Source organism: Nyctereutes procyonoides, unplaced genomic scaffold, assembly GCF_905146905.1.
Source record: "Nyctereutes procyonoides isolate TBG_1078 unplaced genomic scaffold, NYPRO_anot_genome, whole genome shotgun sequence".
Lineage (NCBI taxonomy): Eukaryota > Metazoa > Chordata > Mammalia > Carnivora > Canidae > Nyctereutes > Nyctereutes procyonoides.
The window spans coordinates 660,357-684,295 of record NW_026575135.1 but is presented as its reverse complement, the minus strand read 5'-3'; the positions used below and the strand labels follow the sequence as shown (position 1 = coordinate 684,295).

General features: G+C 49.6%; 1 protein-coding gene across 6 annotated transcripts in view; it reads right to left on the bottom strand.

Annotated features, from left to right (window-relative positions):
- CDK5RAP2 (CDK5 regulatory subunit associated protein 2) overlaps positions 1-23,939 on the bottom strand; it is a 166,774-nt gene that overhangs the window by 126,565 nt on the left and 16,270 nt on the right. For 5 of the 6 annotated variants that reach the window (XM_055301775.1, XM_055301770.1, XM_055301772.1 and 2 more), the window contains exons 2-4: positions 20,458-20,525; positions 17,591-17,658; positions 2,124-2,234 (exon numbers count right to left, since the gene is read on the bottom strand). In XM_055301775.1, coding sequence (XP_055157750.1) covers positions 2,124-2,234; positions 17,591-17,608 — 129 coding nt within the window. In that variant the 5' untranslated portion in view covers positions 17,609-17,658; positions 20,458-20,525. The remainder of the gene's footprint in view (positions 1-2,123; positions 2,235-17,590; positions 17,659-20,457; positions 20,526-23,939) is intronic. The other variant, XM_055301773.1, reaches the window with a different exon arrangement.

The window sequence follows — 23,939 nt, the reverse complement described above, 5'->3', positions numbered from 1 at the left end:
CAAAATTGTTATTTTCTTCAGTGTTAGCAATGGCAACTAAACAAGTCATCTGTGAGGCCGAACGTTTTCTAAAAGATGCTGATCTCTGCATAAAGGACACTGCATGCCAGTGCATCAGTCTCCGACTGGTTTTGTGAAGACCAGAGGATTCCTCTTCCGCTCTAAGAAGGGCAGAGAATTTCTAAGTAGGAACTGACACCAGATAATCTAAACTGTTTTCTGACGAACTAACTGGCACCCCAACCCATGAATCTAAAAGGTTGGAGGGCTAATGTGTCCACTAGTCTATTTTTCTCAAGCCCAATACCTCAAGTTATAAACTTACACATGTGGCAATCAGTTTCCAAACCATAAATCAAGATCCCTAATAAGCTGAAAATGGAATATCACGATAAAAGAGAATGAAGTTCTTAAACCACTAAGGAAAGATATCCAAGATACTGTTAAAGAAAAATGCAAGGTGCAGAACAGAATGTGCCTGCATTTCTGTAAAAAGGGGATTTATACAAACACACACACACACACTTGCTCGTATATAAATAAAATTCCTCTGCATAAATAATTAATAACATTGGTTAGATCTGGGGAACTAGGAGACAAGGATGGATGAAAGTCTTTTAAGTGTATTCCTTTGATGCTTTTTGAATTTTGAGCCATGTACTCTTATCTAAAAACTTGAAATAAAAGTACAATTAAATCAGGTCATCTAAGCAGACTGCGTAAAAAAAAAAAAAAAAAAAAAAAAGCTAAACAGCATAGTACAATTAGGTCAGCAGGCCTACATTCAAAATCCACCTCTCAGAGTAGCTATACGACATCAAGCAGGTTACTGATCTTCCCTGAACTTGAGTGTCCTCTTCTGCAAGATGAGGATAATCTCCACTGCACAGGGCTGTCTTGAGAATTAAAATAAGATGTACAAATGCCCAGGACAGTGCCAGACACAGAGCAAGCAATTACACTTTGGCTCCCCATCGCCCTAGAAGTATGTAACCATACTTACATATAAAATGTTTTAGGCTATTGGTTTTTCCTTCAAACTGTGATTGCATCTTCACTCCCTTCCAGAAAAGGGGACACCCTCATTGCCTTTTCACTCTCACATTAAAGGGGGGGGGGGGAGGGGAAACTGTCTTATGGGACAAGGGAGCTTTTTAATTCTTGCAAAGGCTCAGAAGTACAATACAATCCCTATTCAAGCCTGTTTAAGTTCATGTGCTGACCCCCAAATAGAGGTCCTTCTCCCCCTTCAAAAGTTTCTACTGGTGCAAACTTCAGAAGAGAAAAGATGGAATAATTCCCAGGCCAAGGACTAACCTATTGGAGAAAGCCAAAAAATGGGCACTGAAATATTGTTTATACTCATGTCCTTTCAAGAAAGCCAAGTTCTGTTTTCCACTTTGAAGGCAGAGGCCCCCAGGTCAAGACTTCAGATGGAAACAGACGTTTTTTCTGACAGTTACAAGTACGTCCACGAGGAACACAGAAGAGTCACAGCACAGAAAACTGACAGTCCTAACTCTGGGCTGCCAAGGGAAGCTCAGTAAGACAATGATGACAACTGTCAAGCACTGACTGTGTGCTGCGGCTCTTCATCTGTCATCTCGTTCTAATCCACACAAATAACTCTGTGACAGAGGGATTATCACCTCCCTCTGAAAGCAAGCCCAGAGAGCTGAGGTAACCTGCCTATGGCCACGCGAGTTAGCTGGTAACAGGAATTACCTGGAATCTGCAACGAGTTGGTAACACGACTTACCAACTAACACGAGTTACTTGGTAACAGTAGTTACCTGGACTCTACAATTCCAAAGACATTTCACCACTTCACAGCTTTCATCTAAATTATAAATAATTAAGAAAAGGCAACTGAGATAAATAAAGACAGTAAATCAGAATCTGGATTTTAAAAAGGGAGAAAAGATTCCCTTAAAATTAATCTCGCATCTCTTTGCTTAATATTAAGATCATCCTATTGTCTTTATGCTGCCCATAATCAATTCAAATTAAATGAAAGCAGCTCTGTCTATTCAAGCTAACTGAGAACAAATATTAATCAAATTTTTGCTGGGAAGGACTACAAGCAAAGACACCGGGGGTGGCAGTGAGAAGTGGGACCTCACAGTTTTATAGATGTGTTCGGTGGGGCCATCAAATTCCTGTTGCATTCTTTCCTCCAGGAAATAGATGCGGAGCTTTAGATTAAAGTTTTCTTTCTTCAATTCAGTGATTTGCTGGAAAATAAGCACAGAAGGGTTATCGAAAGCAAGGTCTAAACCATGGTGCCTGCATTAATCCCCATAGCTCCTAAGGCTACGAATGGACTGAAATGTTAACTACAGAAGACTTACCTCTGCTGCAACTGTACCAACCCAGGAGTAAGTGGTTCTCACTAGCCAAATTTAAGACAAGCTGAGCACTGGAATGGATACTGACTGAGGAAAGAATTCATGTCTCCACACTGATAATAAGTAAGGAAAGAAAGAAAAGAAAGAAAACGAAAGGAAAGTAAGAGGCAAATCTCTTCTTTACACAAGAAATCCAGTTAGTAAATGTAGAAGCATAAAAGGAGCAGAAAATCACCATTCTACAACCACTATGGTAACCACTGCTTCAGGTAAGAATCAGCAGTGCTAAAAGCATCAGATAGAAGATCATTGGAGAACATGCCATTCACCCAGCTTCAGATATTACCCCACAGATGGCTTATTAATTACAAAAGGAAAAGATACTATCTATCTTTTAAAATTCACTTATTTGAGAGAGAGAGAAAAGAGAGGGAAGTGGAGGAGGGAGAAAGAAAATCCAAGCAGACTCCTCCCACTGAGGAGCACAGAGCCTGACATGGGGTTTGATCCCATGACCCTGAGATCATGCCCTGAGCCAAAATCAAGAGTTGTATGCTTAACCAACTGAGCCACCCAGGTGCCCTGGTATCATTACAATTTAGAAATCCAGTAGACACTACTGGATTTATCCCTAAATCAAGGGAATAGATATCACCAGTGGTGGGGCAAACCGACATACTGTCCTTCCTGAAATAAATCATTGAATGCAAGCAATTTCATTTAAAAAGTTCCTGCCTGTCACTTTTTCCCTGCATCACACAAATCCAAATATAAGGACATTTGCAAAATAACAGGCTTGAACTCTTCAAAAATCTTAATGACAATCTTAAAGTAAAAATGGTTGGGGAACTCTTTTAAATAAATGGAAGTAAGGGAGGCACGATTACTAAGTGCAATGAAATCATACAATAAATACTGAATTTAAAAAAGCTCCATAAGGGGATCCCTGGGTGGCGCAGCGGTTTAGCGCCTGCCTTTGGCCCAGGGCGCGATCCTGGAGACCCGGGATCGAATCCCACATCAGGCTCCCGGTGCATGGAGCCTGCTTCTCCCTCTGCCTGTGTCTCTGCCTCTCTCTCTCTATCTGTGTGACTGTCATAAATAAATAAAAAAAAATTTAAAAAAAAAAAGCTCCATAAGGATAAGTGGGGGGATTGAATAACAATTTTGCATTAGGTAAGAGTATTATGATTTTGCAAGAGAATGTCCTAAGTAAGAGATACATGCTAATGTCCTTAAGGGTGCTGTCATATGTCTGCAATTAATTCTCTGGTGAGTAGGGAGAGACAGAAAAAAAGAATAAAGCAAATGTGGCAAAATATTAATCAATGAATCTAGATGTAGAACATACGGTTGGCTGTTGTGCTATTTTATAACTTTCCCTAGGTTCACTTTACTTATTCATGGATATGCCCATAGATATCATGGGTCATAAAACAAAATTTAACAAATTTAAAAGAACTGAAATCAAACCATACTCTCTGACCATAATAAACTTAAGCTAGAAATCAATAAAAGAAAGAAGTTGGAAAATCCCCAAGTACTTAGAAATTAAACAATACATTTCTAAACAATCCACGGGTTAGAGAGGAAATCTCAAAGGAAATCAGAAGATATTCTGAATTAAATGAAAATGCAAATATATCAAAATTTGTAGGATATAGTTAAAGTGGTGACTGGGGAAAACTTATACTGTTAAATGTGTTAGAAAACAAGAAAGGTTTGGGGACACCTAGGTGGCTCAGCAGTTGAGCACCTGCCTTCGGCCCAGGACATGATCCTGGGGTCCAGGGATCGAGTCCCGCATCAGGCTCCTTGCATGGAGCCTGCTTCTCCTCCCTCTGCCTGTGTCTCTGCCTCTATCTCTGTGTCTCTCATGAATGAATAAATAAAATCTTAGAAAGAAAGAAAGAAAGAAAGAAAGAAAGAAAGAAAGAAAGAAAGAAAGAAAGAAAGAAAGAAAGTCTCAAATCAACAATCTAAGTCTCTACCTTAAGAAGCTATAGTAAGAAAAAAAAAAAAGAAGCTATAGTAAGAGCAAAATAAACCCAAAGCAAGCAAAATGACTGATATACTATATATAAGGGCAGAAAACAATAAGATGGAAAGCAGAAAAACAACAGAAAAGAAATCTATTTAAAAAGATGGTTCTTTCAAATGATTGATGAAATTTATAGACCTCTAACAAGACTGCAAAAAAAAAGAGAGAGAGAGAGAGAGAGAAGACATAAATTACCAATATCAAACAAAAGAGAGGTTATCACTACAGACCCCTCAGCAATTAAAGGGATAATAAGAGAAAAATGCATACCACTCTATACACATAAACTGGACAACTTATATGAAATAACACATAAATTCTGTGAAATTCTGTGAAAAGCATAAATTATAAAAATTCACTAAAGAAAAAAATAACCAGAAGAATCTTGTATCTGTTTTATTTTTTTCTTTATTTATTTTTTTTATTTTTTTGTATCTGTTTTAAAACTTGAATATGTAGGGATGCCTGGGTGGCTCAGTAGTTGAGCATCTGCCTTTGGCTCAGGGTGTGATCCCGGGATCCTGGGATCAAGTCTCACATCGGGCTCCCTTCAAGGAGCCTGCTTCTCTCTCTCCTTTGTCTCTGCCTCTCTCTGTGTCTCGCTGAATAAATAAAATCTTTAAAAAAATAAAAGTTGAATATGTAATTAAAACCCTTCCAGAAGGCAGCCCGGGTGGCTCAGCCGTTTAGCGCCGCCTTCAGCCCCGGGTGTGATCCTGGAGACCCAGGATAAGTCCCACATCAGGCTCCCTGCATGGAGCCTGCTTCTCCCTCTGCTTGTGTCGCTGCCTCTCTCTCTCTCTCTCTCTCTCTCTCTCTCTCTCTCTCTCTCTGTGTGTGTGTGTGTGTGTGTGTGTTGTCGCTCATGAATAAATAAATAAAATCTTAAAAAAAAAAACCCTTCCAGAAAAGAAAATTCCAAAACAAGGTGATTTCAGTAGCAATTTCTACCAAATATTTAAAGAAGAAATAATGCTATTTCTACACAATCTTTTCCAGAAAACAGAAGGTATGGGAACTTTCCCACTTCATTTTATGAAGGCAATATTACCCCAATACCAAAACCAGACAAAAACATTATGAGAAAACTATAGATTAGGCCATCCATGAACACAGATGGAAAATCCTCAACTAAATTTTAGCAAATAAAAAAATACAATACATTAATGCATCATGAGTGGGATTTATCCCAGGAATCTAGGGCTAATTCAGCATTCAAAAGTCAATTCATGTAATCCACCAGACTAAAAAACTAAGAAGAAAAAAATATATACGATCGTATCAACAGACACAGAAGAGCATCTGACAAACCCAACAGCCACTCAGGGTAAGTAGTCAGCAAACTAGGAATTAAAGGAAACTTACTTAATCTGCTAAAGGGTATCTACAAAAAGCCTATACATTTACAACAACATATTCAATTAAAGATGAAAAACAACACTACTCCCCTAACATTAGGAACAAGGAAAGGACATACACTCTCACAATTCCTATTCAACACTGCATTTGAAGTCCTACACAGCGTAATACAGTGAGGCTGAAAAAGGATAAAAGGCCTCCATTTTGGAAAGGAAGAAATAAAACCATCTTTATCTGAAGACAATATGATTATTTATGTAGAAAATCACAAGGAATCTACAAAAAAGATCCCAGAATTTGTGAGTTTAGCAAAGTAAATATGCAAATATCAAGCATATTTCAATAAATCAGCAACAAACAATTGAAAACTGAAGCTTTTTTAACAGAGCATTTTATAATACCTCCACAAAATGTAAATTTATAAATATAAATCTAGTAAGACATTATGTATCCTTAAGACCACCAAATGCTGAAGAAATCAAGAACCTAAATAAGTGAAGAGATTGACCAAATTCATGGATTCGAAGACCATATAAAAAATAAAGATGTCAATTCTCTCCAAACTGGTCTATAGATTTAACATAATCCCAACCAAAATGTCCACAGGATTTCTTGTAGGTAGAAACAAAGCTGATTATAAAATTTATATGGAACAGTAAAAGAGCTGGACAGGTGAAAACAACTTTGAAAAGACCCATCAAACAGACTACATAAATAGACCCATGCAATTACAACTCATTGATTTTTGACAAAGCTGCTATTAACCTTAAAAATAAAACTGCCAGTTCTTCTAATGGCAAAAGATGGGTTTATTCAGGAACAGCAGAGAACTGCGATCCAGGACAAGCAAGCGGTAGCAAAACCATAGGCCGGTCCAGAGAACAGAGGCAAGAAATGCTGTTTCACAGAGGAAAGGGGGAAGTCAGGAAGTCCGCCCGCTGGAGTAAACTGGGAGCCGACAGCCAGGTGGCCTCTCATCGGGTGGCAGTCTCTGGTTGGCTGCGCTGTTGCCGGGGGACTAAGAAACCTTCCTTCCTCCTGCTGCCATAGCAAAGCCCTATCAACCTATGGCTGAGACTGACAAGTGACAGGGCTGAAAGCTCCCTCTGCGGGCCTCCAACTCCATTCTAAACAAGGTTTGCCCTTTATTAATTTTCACAGTTACAAACAGAAGTTAGTGGAGAAAGGATAGTCTTTTCACTTTCAACAAATGCCATGGGAACAACTGGACATCTATCTACAAAATAATAAACCTGACCTAGGGGATCCCTGGGTGGCGCAGCGGTTTAGCGCCTGCCTTTGGCCCAGGGCGCGATCCTGGAGACCCGGGATCGAGTCCCACGTCGGGCTCCCGGTGCATGGAGCCTGCTTCTCCCTCTGCCTGTGTCTCTGCCTCTCTCTCTCTCTCTCTCTGTGTGTGTGACTATCATAAAATAAAAATTAAAAAAAATTAAAAAAAATAAATAAATAAACCTGGTCTAATGATTAGACATCTATTTACCAAAAAATGAACCTCAACCTATCACACCTTAAACAAGTATTAACTGAAATTAGGTCCCAGATCTCAATGTAAAATATAAAATTATCTAACTTTTAGAAGAATACATAGGGGGAAATCCTTGGGACCTAGAGCTAGGCAGAGTTCTTACTATAACCCCAAGGCCATGATCCATTTAAAAAATTTTCTTATCAATAAATTGGGCTTTGTCAGAATTTAAAACATTTGCTTTGAAAAACATTGTAAAGAGAATGATTAGACAAGCTACCTACTGGGAGAAAATATATGCAAGTCACAAATCCAACACAGGAACTGTATCTAAGAATACATAAATAACTCCCAAAATGTAGTCATAAGAAAACCATCCAATTAAAAAAAAAAAAAAAAACAATAGGGCAAAAATTTTCAAAGGAATTTCAGAGGGCATACAGATGACAATCACAAAAAAAAAGATTTACAACATCTTCAGTCATTAGGAAAACAGAAATTAAAATGACAATGAGTTTTAGTACCTATCAGAATGGCTAAAAAAAATTTTTTTTAACTGAGAATACCAAATGCTGATGAGGATGTGGAACAAATGGAATCCTCATACTCTGTTGATGGGAATACAAAATGGCACAACCACTCTGTGTAACAGTGTGGCAGTTTCTTACAAAAACAAAAAATCTACACTTACCATATGACTCAGCAATTCCAGGCCCAGGTATTTACCCTAGAGGAATGGAAACTTACATTCACCCAAAAACCTATACAAATGTTTATTACGGTTTTAATAAGAACCATCAAAACCTGGAAAGACCCCAAATGTTCTCCAAAAGGTGAATGCCTAAAGTGTATATCCAAATGATGGACTAATACTCCGTAACTATGATACACACAGCAACATGAATGAATTTCAAAGACCTTACAGTAAGGGGAAGAAGTCAGCCTCAAAAGATTACATTACTTTGTGATGCCATTTATAAGGCATCTGGAAAAAGAAAAATTATAGGGACTGAGACCAGAGCATTAGTTGCCAGGGGTTTGGGGTAAAGAGAGGGTTTGACCACAAAGAGACAACACATGAGAATTTTTTGGCATTATGGAATGTTCTGTATTCTAATTGACGTGATGGTTACATGAGCCTATAACTGTACACATACATACCAAAAAAAATTTATATATATATATATACATACATATATATATCTTTTTTTAATTTTTTTTATTTATTTATGATAGAGAGAGAGAGAGAGAGAGAGAGAGAGAGAGGCAGAGACACAGGCAGACGGAGAAGCAGGCTCCATGCACCGGGAGCCCGAAGTGGGATTCGATCCCGGGTCTCCAGGATCGCGCCCTGGGCCAAAGGCAGGCGTCAAAACGCTGCGCCACCCAGGGATCCCTATATATCTTGATTATGACACCTTACATTTCTCACCGCTCATCCAACACTTAAAACTGGTGAATTTTGTTCATGTCAATTATATCTCAATAAAGTTGATTTAAAAATAACTAAAATGAAATATAGTAAAATAGTAATAGCTGTACTTGAATCTTAATACATCCACACTGGAGTGGTTTTCCAGAATTTAAAAAAAAATCATTGGTAAGAGCATATAATACATATTTTTATGACTGGATAAAAGAAAATGCTAAGCATTCTGCTAAAACTGTCCTTGGCTCTCTTGTTAACACTTAAGTTTTCAGTTTTGTTGCTAACAAGAACAGCACCAGAAACAATTGGTAAGTTCATTAAAGCCTCCCTTTAAATGTTTTAAGGAAACAGCACATAAAACATTCATTCAAACAAAAAAGTCTACTGCACCAGATGCTTCCTATAAAGAGAAACCTTATTCTATTACTCAGCTACCAATAAAATATTTATGGAGGTTGCTCAGAATACCTGCATTGTATACACTGCTACAATTCTTAGCACACTTGAAAGAATATTTGTCCTATTTATAAGTAAAGGAGTTTCAAACAAAACAAGAGAACAGTAAATCAGCCTTGACAAGGTTAACGCAAACCCCAGACGGGCCCAAGTGAACCCAGTGAAATACTGGCACCATCCTTCCCACAACAACGCCAGCCCCGTTCTCCACTTAATCCCACTTTCCTCATGAGGTTCTCTCTAAGTCCATCACGTCGGACGGGGGACCCTTCTACATGTTTCCGCCAGCCCTCCGCTCTCTTCACCACAGCACCTATCGCACTGCATTATGGCAGCTGGTAATCTCTTCTAACCAAGTCATCTCCGAGAGACTGGGAGCCACACTTATCTTGTACGTTCTACTCTGAAACGTAAGAGACAGTCACTAAATGCCCAATGGCTGGCTGTTTGGACACATTTAAGAACTTCTTAGGGCGCCCAGGTGGCTCGGCCACTTGAGCGTCCAACCCTTGGTTTCGGCGTGGGTCATGATCCTGGCGTTCTAGGACTGAGCCCCACATGGGGCTCCACACTCAGTGGGGAGTCGGCTTGAGATTCTCTCTCCCTCTCCCTCTGCCCACCTCCCCATTGACTTCCTCACTCTCTCTCATTCTCTCTGAAGGCAATGTGATGTAAGGAGAGCCCCACCGGCTTCAGATTCAGGTCTGGCTCACATCACATCACACCACTGATTTAGGACCACCGCTCTTAGAACTAAACTCCCAACCACAGGCACAGAGAGTGGTATGGTCTGGCCCCCGCCCCCCCTCCAGCCTCATTACCATCCTTTCCCTCAGGTGCCAGGTTCCCGCCTCACCGGCCTCCTCTGGTCCTCAGGTACGCCAAGCCCGTCTGTCTGCTCAGCCCTCCCTGCGGCCCTTGTCAGGCGCTGCAGTCCCATGCTTTCCATCTCAGCTCAGAGGCCCGTCCTAACTACCCAATCCAAAGCGGGCCCCATCTCTATGATCGCCAAGTCACTCTTGAACACATAACTTAATTTTCTTGCTAGAACTTTTCACAATCTGCACTCCTTTATTTACATATCTATTACTTATTATCACGCTGATTATATGAATATATTCCACTTTTTGAGGATAGGGACATTATCTATCTGTTCATGGCTATTTCCCTTGAGGCGTTAGCATGGTGTCTGGAACGCAGTGGACGCTCCATCAACATCTGTTAAATGAGTGAATAAATGGATGAATGAATACAATCCAGACCACCCTACTAGGTGCATGACCTTAGTCAAGCTCATTTTTCTGTGTGCCTCAATTCCTTTTATACATTAAAGGAATACCTATCTCAGAGACCCATTACAGGATTAAAAGAAATTGATTGGAATTTTTGGTATTGTGCCTAGCACGGCATAAAAATTTAAGATATATTAATATTCTTGTCATTTGTACTTTTTTCCCTTTAAGAGGATCAAATTCAGTAAGAAAAAAAAAAAAAAAAACCTCGAGCTGGAAAAACTGAAAACAGCTTACCATACAGGAGGAATAAATACCCCCAAAATAAAACCCACCAAATACGACTTAGAAACTTAATGCTGAAATGTAAGCTAATACACGGGCTGTACTTTGCCACACCCCAGCCCTCAGAACCCCAGGACTGCTGTGGAACTGCAGTCATCCGAAATGGGAAACATCCCAACGTGATTATGGGTGGTGCCTCCCAAAGCTGGAGGGAGGCTCAGCGGCAGGACAGATTCTGAAGGAGCTGCTGTAAGTCTGGCTCCCTCCCACCCCCACTCCCCGTCAAAAGCCTCCCCTGGCCTAGCGCTCCAGTCAGGAAGGCAAGAAAAACAAAATCCAGTAACATAAAAGAGAATCAGGGCAACTCCAACCAGGCCCACCGCTCCCGAAACCTAAACAAGGCTCCTAACTCTGGTGACCAGTTTCAGCAAAGTTTCAGACCCCAAAGCTGAAGCTCACCGCACCCCCCCCCAACCACACCCCCCCCCCCCGATCATCTGGGCTCAAGGCAGCAAGGGCTAAGAGCAAGGGCCCTGGGGTCACTGGAAATAGACTGAACTCCCAGTGCTACCACTCATGAGCCATGTGACCCTGGGAAAATTATTTGACATCTTTGGGCCACTGTTGGCTCATCCATAAAATAAGGATAAACCTCAGTTACCTCATGGGAGCGTCGTGGCAACGGCAAGAGCTACAGCTCCTGGCAGAGCCGCACACTGGGCAGGCAGGAGACCGAGAGCAGCTTTTATTTTTTTTTTTTAATTTTTTTTTTTTTTTTTTATTTATGACAGTCACAGAGAGAGAAGGAGAGAGAGGCAGAGACACAGGCAGATGGAGAAGCAGGCTCCATGCACCGGGAGCCCGACGTGGGATTCGATCCCGGGTCTCCAGGATCGCGCCCTGGGCCAAAGGCAGGCGCCAAACCGCTGCGCCACCCAGGGATCCCCGAGAGCAGCTTTTAAAGGGCTCCTGTCGGGCAGCCCGGGTGGCCCAGCGGTTTAGCGCCGCCTTCAGCCCAGGGCGTGACCCTGGAGTCCCGGGAGCCTGCTTCTCCCTCTGCCTGTGTCTCTGTCTGTCTGTCTGTCTCTTTCTCTCTCTGTCTCTCATGAATAAATAAAAGTAAAAATCTTTTTAAAAATCTATAAAAAATAAATAAGGGGGCTCCTGTCCCGCTCAAGCACCCCATAAGCAGGTCTCCGGGCCACCATCAGGTTTCTCTCATGCTCTTTGAAAGTCCTCCCAAAAACCACGACCTCTTGCCGCCCCACGTGCATCTCTGCTTCACGGCACTGCCTGCGAGATCGATTTGCCAGCAGCAGCTCGGCGAGGTTCGTAACGTGAGGCCGACACTTTGGAATCAGTTTCTGATTCCAACACTCACCCTCATGTCCTCAAATCACAAAAAGGGTTACTAGGCAAACATCTGCTCATCCACAAACAGTACCGCAGCCGTAAGAGAACTTAGGAACTGAGCCCCACGCAAGACCTGCAATGGGACTCCACTACGAAGTCAACTCTTCTTACACTCTTCAGCCTCGTGCTCTATCTCACACATTGTTCATGTGGATGCAGAATTACGGGAGATTATCAGGTGAAATGACTGGTCTAGGTTCCACTGGACCGGTCACAGCCGACCATCTGGCCGCTGCTCTCCTGGGCACTCCTGGATTCCGGGCTCGTGGAAAGCAAACAGGCTCGACGTTGCCTTCTCAGAGGTTCTCCGCGCACCACGCTCAGGCAAGTCATGTGCTCTCTCCAACCGCGTCTGTGGGACACCTCCCTCGGGAACAGGTTGCAAGACAGAGAGATAACATGTAAAATATCATCCCCTTGCTCCAATTTCTCACAATTGTACACGATGTGGCACCAAGCAGCTCCACGCACAGCTTTTTCCTTCCACTGGGTTGTCTCCCCGGGACAAATGTCCCCGAGACCAATATTGGGCTCAAGAGGAATACCGTGTTTACGACCATCCAATTCTCTTTCTAAATGGCCTTCAAAAAGATTGTGCACATGGACACTGCCCGGCCCGGTGCCTAGCCGGGTCCCGGAGGGTGAGAACACACGGCGCTCTATCGGGAGCAGGGGGCCGGGCTGAGCCCTTAGCACGCGTGCCCCCTGCCCTGGGTGCTGAGCACCCCCCGGCCGCCAGCCACCCGCAGGCCCGTGTGAGCACAGCAGCCCCGGCTCCCCTGCGCGGCCCGCCCGGCCCGCACTACTGCTCGCTCTCCCGCGCCCCCACCCCAAGCCCGAGCACCCCAACCACCGCCGCAGCCACCCCACCAGCAAAGGCAGCCCCGCACGGCCGCTTCCTCCCCACCGCAGCCCAGGGGCAAACCTGCTCTCCACACCGCACACGAGGGAACCCCAACGGACGGGTCCGCGTTCTCAGAAAAGATGATACACTGATTGAGTCAACAAGTATTTACCTAGCGCCCGCCATCCTGCAGGTGAGGTGCTGAGAACCGGGGGGAAGTAGAAGAGAGGCCCATGAAGCAAATGCACAAATAAAACACATAATTACAGTCGTAAGATCCACAGTGGAGAAGTGCTGAGCGCCTGTTATCAGAGAATGGGGGTCTCGAGCGAGCTGGGGAAGGAATTAGGGACGGCCCCTCCATCGAGGTCACTTTAAAGCTGAGACGTGAAGGTCGGGAGGCCTGCCCTTCAAGGACAGGGAGAAAGGGGATTCCAGGCAGAGGGAAGGGCACGCAAGAAGGTCCCACCCGTGTGGGTTAGTGAGAGCGGCCCCTGCAGGACCACGGGGGAGCCCAGCACACAGGCCAGGACTCTGGGAGCCACTCCACCAAGCTCACGGGTCACGTAGTGGCAGAGCAACACCGACGGCCCATCCTGGTCATTCCCCAGTCCATCCGTACCCGCACACCATGGTGCCTGCAAAGCTTCCCAGGCAGCACAGACGCCGGGGGTGTGGATGACGGGGCTTATTCTCTGGTCGTAAGTGACTCACCACAGACAGGTCGCACAACACAGCTGGCCGTGCAATCCTCCTAGATGAAACACTGAATTTGACCAACTGCCTCAGCTAAGACCAGGAATTTCCAACAAAAAGGAGTAAGAGCCCGGCTACAAGAACACCAGCACCTGAGAGCAGGTGGGTGCGAGACAAGAGCAGCAGAATTTACCCTAAGGGCCTAATCTCGTAACTGTAAAATGACACACGCAGGAGGATACTCATCGAAGCTTCGTAAGAGTGAAAAAATAGAAACGACCTGGACTGTCCCACAGGAAGGGGTTATGTAAGCTACGTTTCAAGCCCTCCCCTTAGATACGAGTCTCTACCAACTACGGGTCATTAAATAATGCTGTCCACCAGTATTAACAGGGATGGAAAGCTACGCAGGTCATCCCCTGCCCAGAAGGTCACAGAAAAAGCCAGAATCAAACTCTTCTATATAAGGTAAGACAGCTACGTGGACTAGATACGCAGATCCAGGTTCTGGGTCTTCCCCACTCACCCAAAACCTTCTGCGAGTGAGAGAGAACCGAGGGACCCTGGAGTCCAGGGCGCTCACACCACAGCACAGCTCCTTACGGGACGCTGCCAGCCTGGCTGCTCGGCGGCAGCGGCCCCACCACACTGCGGCTGGGAAGGGCCAGCAGCGCGGGCCCCCCCGGAAGGTCAAACGGCCCGGCCGGCGCCTCTCCCCGGGCCTGTGCTCCCGGTGACCGTGGCCTCAGCGTGTGAAGGTACGAGACCACGGATCGCCAATTTGAGGACCCAAAAGAAGGCCGGCGGCTGTCACCCACTGGCGCCAGGGCCCGCCCGGACAGCGGAGGGGGCAGGAAAGGCTGCCGTGCGGGAGACCTCCTCCCAGCCTCCCCGGGCTTCAGACGCCTCTGTGCCAAACACAGGGACGGGGTGAGCTCCGGGGTCGGGGACCCTGCCCGCCTTCTCGGCCCCTCCCGCCCACAGCCCGCTGCCCCAGCGTCGCCCCCCGAGCAACCCCTCACAAACAGCCGCCACCAGGCTGGCCGCTCCCTCCTCGCACCACCAATCCCGGGCTCTTTTTAGAAGCACGATTCTGGTCCTTTCCTTCCCAGGCTAACGTCCACCACCGGCCACCCTTCATCTTCAAGACAAGGGTCAACCAAGGCAGTGTAACACAGCGGACCCTCGACCCCTGCCTTCTTCAGGGGCCTCGCGGGTCTCAGGACCCCTGCCGCAGCCTCCCTCCAGCCAAAAGGAGCTTAGAACGCCCTCAACTGCCCGCACCCTGCACGCCTCCCGCGGCCCTTCCCCGCCTGAGTCCCTGTGCCTGGGATGCTCTCCTGGTCCTCTCACCTTGGCTAACCCCCACCTGTCCCTGATGACCCATCTCAAGGAACACCTCCTCCAGGGGGGCTTCCCTGCGTCCCCCCTCTGTGCCCCCAGCACCCTCCTCACCTCTCACTGCAATGCCTTCCTACCCATCTCCCCAACTGGGCTGCGAGGCTCCCGCCAGGGAAACTCACCGGGTCCCCATCTACCACGGACTTCCTAGCCCCCGGCCAGGCACAGGGCATATAGATTTGAAAATATTTATCACTGAACAGATGAATTCTGAGCCAAACCAGAAACCGGATGTCTTGCTAGACCTTAGCTAATAGACCCTGACGTTCAGTTTCCCAGCGTGAGACCAGCCTAAGAGGAATCGTGAGTCTCCCTTTAAATCAAAGGTTACTCTAGCCCTTCCCTAATATGCACGCTGACGGTAACATTAGCGTTACCGACGCCAGGAGCATTTCCGGTAAGCATCCCACAGAAAGTTCAGGCCGCCTCTACAGACATCGTGCACTTACTGGCTCAGGCCAAACGGAACACTTCAGTGACTCATAAAGACTTGAAAGGGAGACACTGAGAACACTGTGGTCATTTCAATTTCAATAGCAGAACTTGCTCTGGAAAATGCTACAATAAAAAATATTAATGCCATAAAAACCGAACAGCAGCCGAAGGACCACAGTCATAAAGAAAAAACATAAATCCTAAAACAGATCAGCATAGGAGGCTCCCTCTCGCCTTCAAGAAGAAAACAGTGTTTAGGTCATCGGGAGCCCATCCGGAGAAGGGCGCCCTGAACCACGTGGCAGCGGAGACAAAAGACAGCGGACATGACAACGGAGAGGAGGGGAGACCGCGAGCACGAAGCGTGAACTCGTGCTCCCACCTTCCCTCCTTCAGGTCCCACCTGGCCCCCAGCAGCAGCAACTGCTGTCGCTAGTGGCAAAGACAGAGGACAGAGCGGGCCCCGTGAGGAGCAAGCCCCGGGCGGCCCGGCTGCAGAGCCCAGGGTCCCCAGCAGGCTCAGGTGCCCCCGAGAGCAGCCCCACCCGTCACTTCCTGCACCTCGGTGTCTCCTACCCACACCGACCAGGGCTTGACTCAGCCCGAGAGTCCTCCCGGCTCAAAAGGCAGATGATAAGAGGTGCAACTTTTATCTCAGAATTCTGAGATTCTGTTAAGTTTCTCCATCTAGAAACAAAATTCAGAACTGTGCCCTTCGGGATCCCAGGGTGGCGCAGCGGTTTGGCTGCTGCCTTTGGCCCAGGGCGCGATCCTGGAGACCCAGGATCGAGTCCCACGTCGGGCTCCCGGTGCATGGAGCCTGCTTCTCCCTCTGCCTGTGTCTCTGCCTCTCTCTCTGTGACTATCATAAATAAATAAAAATTAAAAAAAAAAACATAAAAATTAAAAAAAAAAAAAAGAACTGCGCCCTTCAGAAATTAACTCTGTATCTTGCGGAGCTGCTTTTCTATTAAAGTGACGCGCGTGAAGAGCTGAACATTTCAAGTGCCCAGCTCAGAGCAGGAGCTCAATAAACAGCAGCTATTATTACTCTTATGATAAAACAGAAACAGCCATTTAATAGCAGAGCACGTTTTAATTATACACGATGTGGAATAATCAAATCTCATTTGTTGGAGGCCCCAGACCCCACAGCATAGATCGAGTTGTTCAGTTGAAATTAGAACAACTCAAAGCTCAGAAATTACTTGTTTCCATTAGAGATCTGACAAGTCATTTCTTCAATTGGTCACTGGTGGTTTGCAGATAACTATTAGCAGTAATGAGTATTCTAAATTAAATCTGGAGACAGTACCGCTCCGTTCTGTAAAGACAACTGGGGGGAGAGAGACATCACTGTGGAACGTCCTTCTCTCCGTCCTCCATCTCTCCCTGATAAATATCTCCTGTGTCTTGCATGCCATGGATTTCATTTGGCTACAGATGGAGAAGGGTCTAATTCTTCCCGTGATAAATGAGAGCGCTGAACAGGTAACTTGTTAAGGAGAATTGGAATTGGGAAAATAACCTTATTTCCCTGCTCCTTGACAACAAGCCCCCTCCGCTAACAAATGAAAGACACACTGCTGGAAGACAACGAGCGAGGAAGCCAAATCCATCACCACGTAACCCGTCCTCGGACGCTCGGTTCACAGCCCCGCGTACGGGCCGCTCACGTCTCCTGCAACAGCAACAAGGATGGAGCCTACAAAGGCAAGGCAGTGGCACAAAGCGGCGGGAAGAATAACGTTCTGGAATCCTTAAAAACATGGGTTTGAATCCCGACTCCGCCACTCGAGTACTATGTGGCTGTGAATGGTCCCTCCTAGGCTTACGGGGTCGTATCTGTAAACCGGGGATAATACACAACAGCTCAAGGGGGTACAGTGAGGATTAAACAGGGACCACTAAGAACGTGCCTTAGGTTACGGGGAAGCCCCACGCTGGGGACCCCAGAAATACACCAGACTCCCCCACGCCGAGCAGCGCCGAGCACACAGCTACCGCGCGGCCGTGGAGCACGCCCCTGCCTGGCATCGCCTGGCATCGCCTGGCAGACTGGCAGCCTCGACGCCTCTCGAGAGACACGGCTGCCTCCCGGGCCTGGGGGTACGGCGGCCACACACGGCACCTGGTAGGGAAGGGGATTTGGTGTCTCCACTTACGTTTTCAAAGTCCTTCATGTTCCGTGCTCTGGTGGGAGACACCGTTTCTTCTGACACGTCTGGGAGCACTATAAAAAGGGAAAACAGACAGGAAAACAGCGTGGTATGCAAACTGCCCAGCACCCCTATTAGGGGGTACAGCCCGGAAAAGGAAAAGAAAAAAAAAAAAAAAAAGGCAGGAGCAGCTTTCGCGGTCTATTCTGCTGGCATTTTGTGCCTGTTGTGATTTGCTGACTGGAGTCTAGGGAAAGCTCTCAGCTACTGTATTTCAAATATGTACAGATTCCTTCAAGTGGCCTCAGTGTAACGTGTCACAGAACGAACCCAGAAAACGCACTGGGCGAGTGGCACCGCCGCGTGTGCGGGTAACGTACGTCCCTGGCCTGGTCACATAGTCACTTGCTGAGCAGGACACGTCTGCGCGTGTCAGCGTGTGAAGCATATCTAACTGGCCGGGGTTGGCAAACTTTTTCTTAAAGTGCCAGACAAGAAATATTTTAGGCTCTGTGGGCCCTATCCAAGCCTAAAATCTGTCACAACTCGTCAGCTCTTCTGCTGCAGCACGAAAAACAGCCACAGACAACTCAGAAGTAAGAAGCTGTGTCCCCGTAAAAGTTTATGATTTTCAAAAGCAGGCAGCAGGCGGGAAGTCCTCGTCCCTGCTTGAGGGCGACTATGGACTTGGCCAACGCCCAGAGCTCTCCACTGCTCCCTCCTCCCTTCCAGCAGCCACCAGGCAGCCACTCGGAGCCCAGCACCACGCGAGGTGCGGGGGAGAGAACGGGGAAAGGGACCGTGACCCTGCACCAAGAGGCTCTGGATCTGGGGCTCAGACACAGAGTGAGCCACCTGACACCACGCTGCGCAGGCTGCCCCGTGCTGTCGCGGAGCGCGGCGGCCCCACACAGAGGAAATGCAGGGACTCCTCCTTCCAGCAAACACGCGCGGAGGGCCCACGCTCTGCTCGGCGGCGACATCAGGAAACACACGGAGCTCATATTCCAGAGAGAGAAGACAGACAAGGAGCAAGATAACAGGACAATCGCACAGGATGTGAGGAGGTGGCAAGGGCTACAGAGAGAACCTGAGATGCAGGACGGGAAACATTCAGGGTGGGGTGAGGATCGCAATTTTAAGTCAGGGGCCAAATCAGGACGGTCGCACCAAGAAGTGCCACCCGGGCAGAAGGGCGGGGGGGGGGGTGGCGGGGAGACAGGACTGGACAGCGTTGAGGGGGGGGGGAGGTGGCCCACAGGAGGGGAGGTACGTGAGGGAGCTCATCTCAGGATGGGAGCCGCAAGGGCCCCCCGCAAGGGTAACGTGCCTGCACCCAGGCATCCACAGGCAGAGAACAGCCCGAAGGCGCTGCAGGAAGCAGGGCAGCAGTGGGAACACTGCAGCAGTCCAGGAGGGGACCAGGGGATGGGTGGCCCAGGGCAGGTGGTCAAGTAGGCGGGGCACAAGTGGTGTGACCCTGGAAGCCCCTGGAAGCCCCTGGAAGCCATATGTCACCAACAGGAACAAACTGCAACAGAAAACTAGCGAGGTTCAGAGAGGAAAGCACATGTGAGCGAGGCGGGAGACGGTGGTGCCCGGTGGTGCCCTGCGTGTTAGCAAGGCAGCAGGCAGAGGAAGGCAACCGAAGAAGGAACTTCAAAAGCAAAGGCCCAGAGCTAGGCCCAGCGTCCCGAACCACTGGGCACAGAAGCGGCGGGGGGGACGGGGGCCCACCCTTAGGGCCCCGCTAGCAGACAAAGGGCACACCCGCTCTTCCCCAGTCCTCAGATGGGCCCTGCTCCGCCTCTGTGCCTGCCTCCTTCCCTCCCTACGCCCCAGCCTCCCTTCCTACACCCCTGCCTCCCTCCCTATGCCCCTCTCCCTTCCTACTCCCCTCCCTCCCCACCTAGGTCCCACTCATTCCCCAAGTCTTAGCTCCATATCACTGTCTTAAACTCTTGCCCCGCCCACCTCCTCTGCGCCAGGACACACCTCCCCCGCACCCCAACCTCCCAGCACCTGGGAGATCATCACGTTGATCATATGATTCACCAGGACATTTCTGTGCTGGACTCTCTATTCCAGGCCTGGCCGTAACCGTGTTCAAGGCTGATTCCCAGCACTTAGCCCAGGGCTTGGCACAAAGCACTGCGCTATGGGCTCACGCAGAAAGCAGTCCTGGCGGTTTTCCACGCCTACCTGCCCGCGTGCAGGGACAACAGACACCGCGTGATCCCGTGTGCAACGCAGAAGTTACCAGGTTCTGAAGGAAAACCTGAGGGGGCCGGTAAGTTAAGATATTCTCCAGAAATAAACCGCACGACCCTGATACTGTCTGTTCTACAAACTTCTCCCTCCTGCCGGATCCTCACTTTGAGGAAGAGGGGAAAACACACAAGTCCCAGTATCTCTAAGGTATGTGACAAGGCAAATTACGAGCACGTCCCAAGGTACTTAGGACAGCGCTGGCTTCTTTCAGAAACAGAAGTCATAAAGGACGCTCCGCAAAAGCCAAGCTGCCCCCCGACAGTCTCCTCTAATCCCGCCTCAACACAATGGCCCGCTTATGCACTCAGCGCGAGTCCCGCGGCCTGAGCAGCTACCTGTGTCCCCGGCGGCCCGCGCAGGAACGTGCTGGGCCCCCAGCCGCCGGGAGGCTCCCCCAGGCGCCCCGCCCCGCTCGGCGAACGCTGGCTGAACCCCTCCGAGCCCGGCAGCGGGGAGCAGAGCCCAGGAAAGCTGCCCCGGGGGCCTCAATCCCCAGCGGGGCTGGGGAAGTGGGAGCAGCCGCGCGGCGGGCAGGGGACCTCAAGGCCCAGCCCCAGCTGGAGGCCCGGCCTGCGAGGAGAAGGCCGGCGTCGTGCACTTACCAGCGTCTCCCAAGCCGGCTCCGGGGCCGATGCCGTCCCCCTCGTCTGGTGAGCTGCAGGCGAGGCCACTAGGAGAGAGCACGAGCAGGAAGAGAAGCGTCAGCGTCGGGCCCACGGACTGGGGGCCGCTGGGCTGCACGGGCGACGACGCACACGCAGTGCAGGGGCAAGAGCTCGGACCCTGGGCTCCAACCTTGCGGGCCGAGCGAGCTTCAGCGAGTCCCAGGATGCCCGCCTGCCCGCCCGCCCACTCGCACCCACGTCGCATCCGTGTACCGCCTAGTACGTGCTGGAAGCAGAGGCCTGCGCCAACTACCGGCTGCGGACGCTCCTGAGTCTCCCTTTCCCTGTTCCTCCCTCGACCTGTAAAGATGAGCTCACGTCTACGGCACGTGCACGCAGGGTGCGCCCAGGCAGTGGGGACCATTGCTTCGGTCTTTACTATTCGTCGTCGTCACTAACGTGTCGGACACGACCAAAAATAAAGCTCCCAAGAAGCAGGCACCAATTCAGACACTTTAAGAATGTCCCACGAAAATGCAAAATCCACTGATCCAAGAGACTTTGCTGGCTGAATCATAAACATAGGTTGAGTGAGGATCTGGAGACGCTGACAGAAAACTAGACCGTAACCGGAGGCGTGGCTGACACAGAAGACACGACACCGGATCTAGCCTAAGCCAGGTACCTCCCCGAGCCGAGCCTCCTTCATCCGCGGAAGGAGCACAGCGGCCACTCGGGAAGTGACTGCCACCACAGACACAAAGTCCCCGGCAAGGTGCCTGGCACACCGCGGGCACTCCGTCGACGGCCGCAAAATATCCCTGCCACCAGGAGAGACGCCGTGCTCGGCGCAGGCGTGAAAGATCCCCCACCGTGAGAGCTGCGCTGCCCCGAAGGGCCTGTGCATTCTAAGGGAGGCGCCAGGGCACGGATCATGTCAGCGGCCGGCCCGGGCGCCAGGCCGCCGAGCGGACCACCGCGCCCAGAACCACGCCTTTTCCGTCTACCCTCCAAGAGTGCTTCCCCGCCCCAAGCTCCAAGCTGAGAGCTGGACTTCCCGTCAGCTGGCTCTCCCCAGCTTTGTGAACCCAAGTCCATTCGGTCCCCGGGACAATTCTCCCCAACTGCCAAATTCTAGAGTCGGGAAAGGAGCTGCACCCTCAGAACCAAGCAAAAAATCCATGGTAAGGTTCCAACATCAAGAGAACGGTTACATGATACGCGCCTGCTATAAAGATGACCAAAAACAACTTCAGGAGGACGTGCCCCCAACTAGGAAAAAGCCACAACTTGTATACTCCCATCACCTCAAATCCCCCCCGGACACTAGGCGGGCTGCGCATCCATAAAAAAACAAATGTTTAACGTCATCACGTGTAGGAAAATGAGAGAGGTTTTCCTCCCTTTTAATTCTCTGTGTTTTTTCATTTCCTCCAATAACCATCAAAGGAAGAACAAACTCCACCCTCTAAACTGAATATTAAAAATCGAAATCAAGCTCAGCCACCACCTTTTGCGGTCGGTAGCCCAGAGGCCACCGTCACACAGCAGCGTAGCGGTCAGGCCTAGGCGGCCGTCGGGTCGGGTCTGCACATTCCCCACGTGGGGGCCTCTCCGCCACGGCCACGAACCTTCTACCATTGGCTGAAAGGGCCCGTCAGTGTCGCAAGCCAGAATCAACCACAGTGAAGACTACACGGCAGGCAGAGCCAAAGAATTTGGTCTTCGACAAGTTTCCAACGGGCAAACAATGAAGTCTGAAAAAAATGACATTTGACATCTCATGTGTTACAAGAAACCACTGTTTAACGCAGAAGTTCCTGCCTGGTTCCTGCCAGGTTTCCACTGGGCTTTCCCCACCCATCTTCAAATGCTGGGAGTCTCTGTCATCTGCACTTTCCCGTCGGTCCCCGCCCCCAGCTGCCTCTTCCCACTCGGGTCCTTCACTCTTGGCCTCAGGACTGAGGCTGGGGCTTCGTGAAGTCCCCTGAAATCAAAACGACGCAGCAAAAGCAGAGAGGGCTGCGGTACAGTTTACCACGGGGTCAGTGCCCCGGGGACACGAAGAGGAAGGAACCTCTTTGCTCAAAATCGCAAGGGGGTCCCCAGCAAAGCAGAGCCCAGAATCCAGGTTTCCCAGGGTCCATTCACTCGCTGGCCTGGGCAGGGCCACCCAAAGCTCCTTGCGAACGTGGCACAGAGTCAGCACTGGTTTCCTCACGTGCCAAATACGGCATAATCCTACCAAGCTCCCTGTAGGGGCCCCGCGGCGATCGTGCCCCCCCACTCGGGACCGGCGCCCCCCGCGCCAGCCTCACCGCGGCCCCCCGGCAGCGGCTGGCGGCTTTTAACTGTTGCTTTTTTTTTTTTAAAGAAGGAAAAGAGAAGCTCAGAAAAGTCAGTAAGCTGAAAGACCCAAGCTGGCCTGACTGCAACCCCACGACCCTGGGCCCGACACCCTCCCCGTGGGGGCCGCGGTAAGGTCCGAATGAACCGCGGCAGAGGGTTCCCGCGACGGGCCCGGAGCCGCTGGCCGGGGCTGCTGGGGACTGTCGGGGGGCAGGTGGAGGGACGGTCGCCCGCAGCGCGCACCCACCCGTCCTGCTCTAGCCCCGCCCACGGGGCCCACACCTCCCGCTGCCGGCCCCACCCGAGACCCGAGACCCGGTGAGGCCTGGAGGGCCGCGGGGAACCGGGCGGCACACTCAGGAAACCGTTGCGCCAGGTGCGCTGCTGCCTGCCTTCCAAGGATTCATCCCTCAGTCTCTGTGACCTGCCCTTGGAGAAGAAACGTGTGAACACAAAAAGTGCAGGCAGAAGAAGACACACCAGCGGCCAGCGGGCGCACGGAGAGCTGCTGCGCGTCACTCCCTGTCCGCGGACCGCAGATCAGAAGCCCGGGGACATCCCACCCCGCTCGCACCTGTCAGAGCGTCCAGGATCAAAAAGACAAGAAACTAGCAAGTGTGGGCCAGGACGTGGGGAGAGGGAGCCTCGAGCGCAGGCCGCTGTGGGAGCAGCTCGGCCTCGCCCGGGAAGCGGACGCGGAGCCACGTGGTGCGGGAAGTCCCCGGCCCGGCGCTTAGCAAGGTGAGAACACGCGCTTGCAAAGACCCGCACGTCCTCCCGCAGCGTCGTGTGCAACGGCCAGGAGGGAGCGACCCAAGGGGCTGGCGACAGGCGAAGGCGGACGGACGGATGAAGGAGGCGGGGGCCGCGGACGACAGGGATCCTGCCCTTCCCGACCCTGCACGTGGGCCCAGCGGGCCCTGAAGTCAAAGACCAACACCGTATGATTTCACTTATACAGAGAATCTAAAAAACAAAACAAATAAACCAAAAAGCTGAAACAGACTCCTAAGCACAGAGGCCGAAGTGGCGGCTGCCAGAGGGCAGGGCAGCAGGAAGGGGCAAACGGGTGAGCGGAGTGGGAGGGAAAAAATACAGACAAGCCTAAAGTTCTCGGGCATTCCTCACTC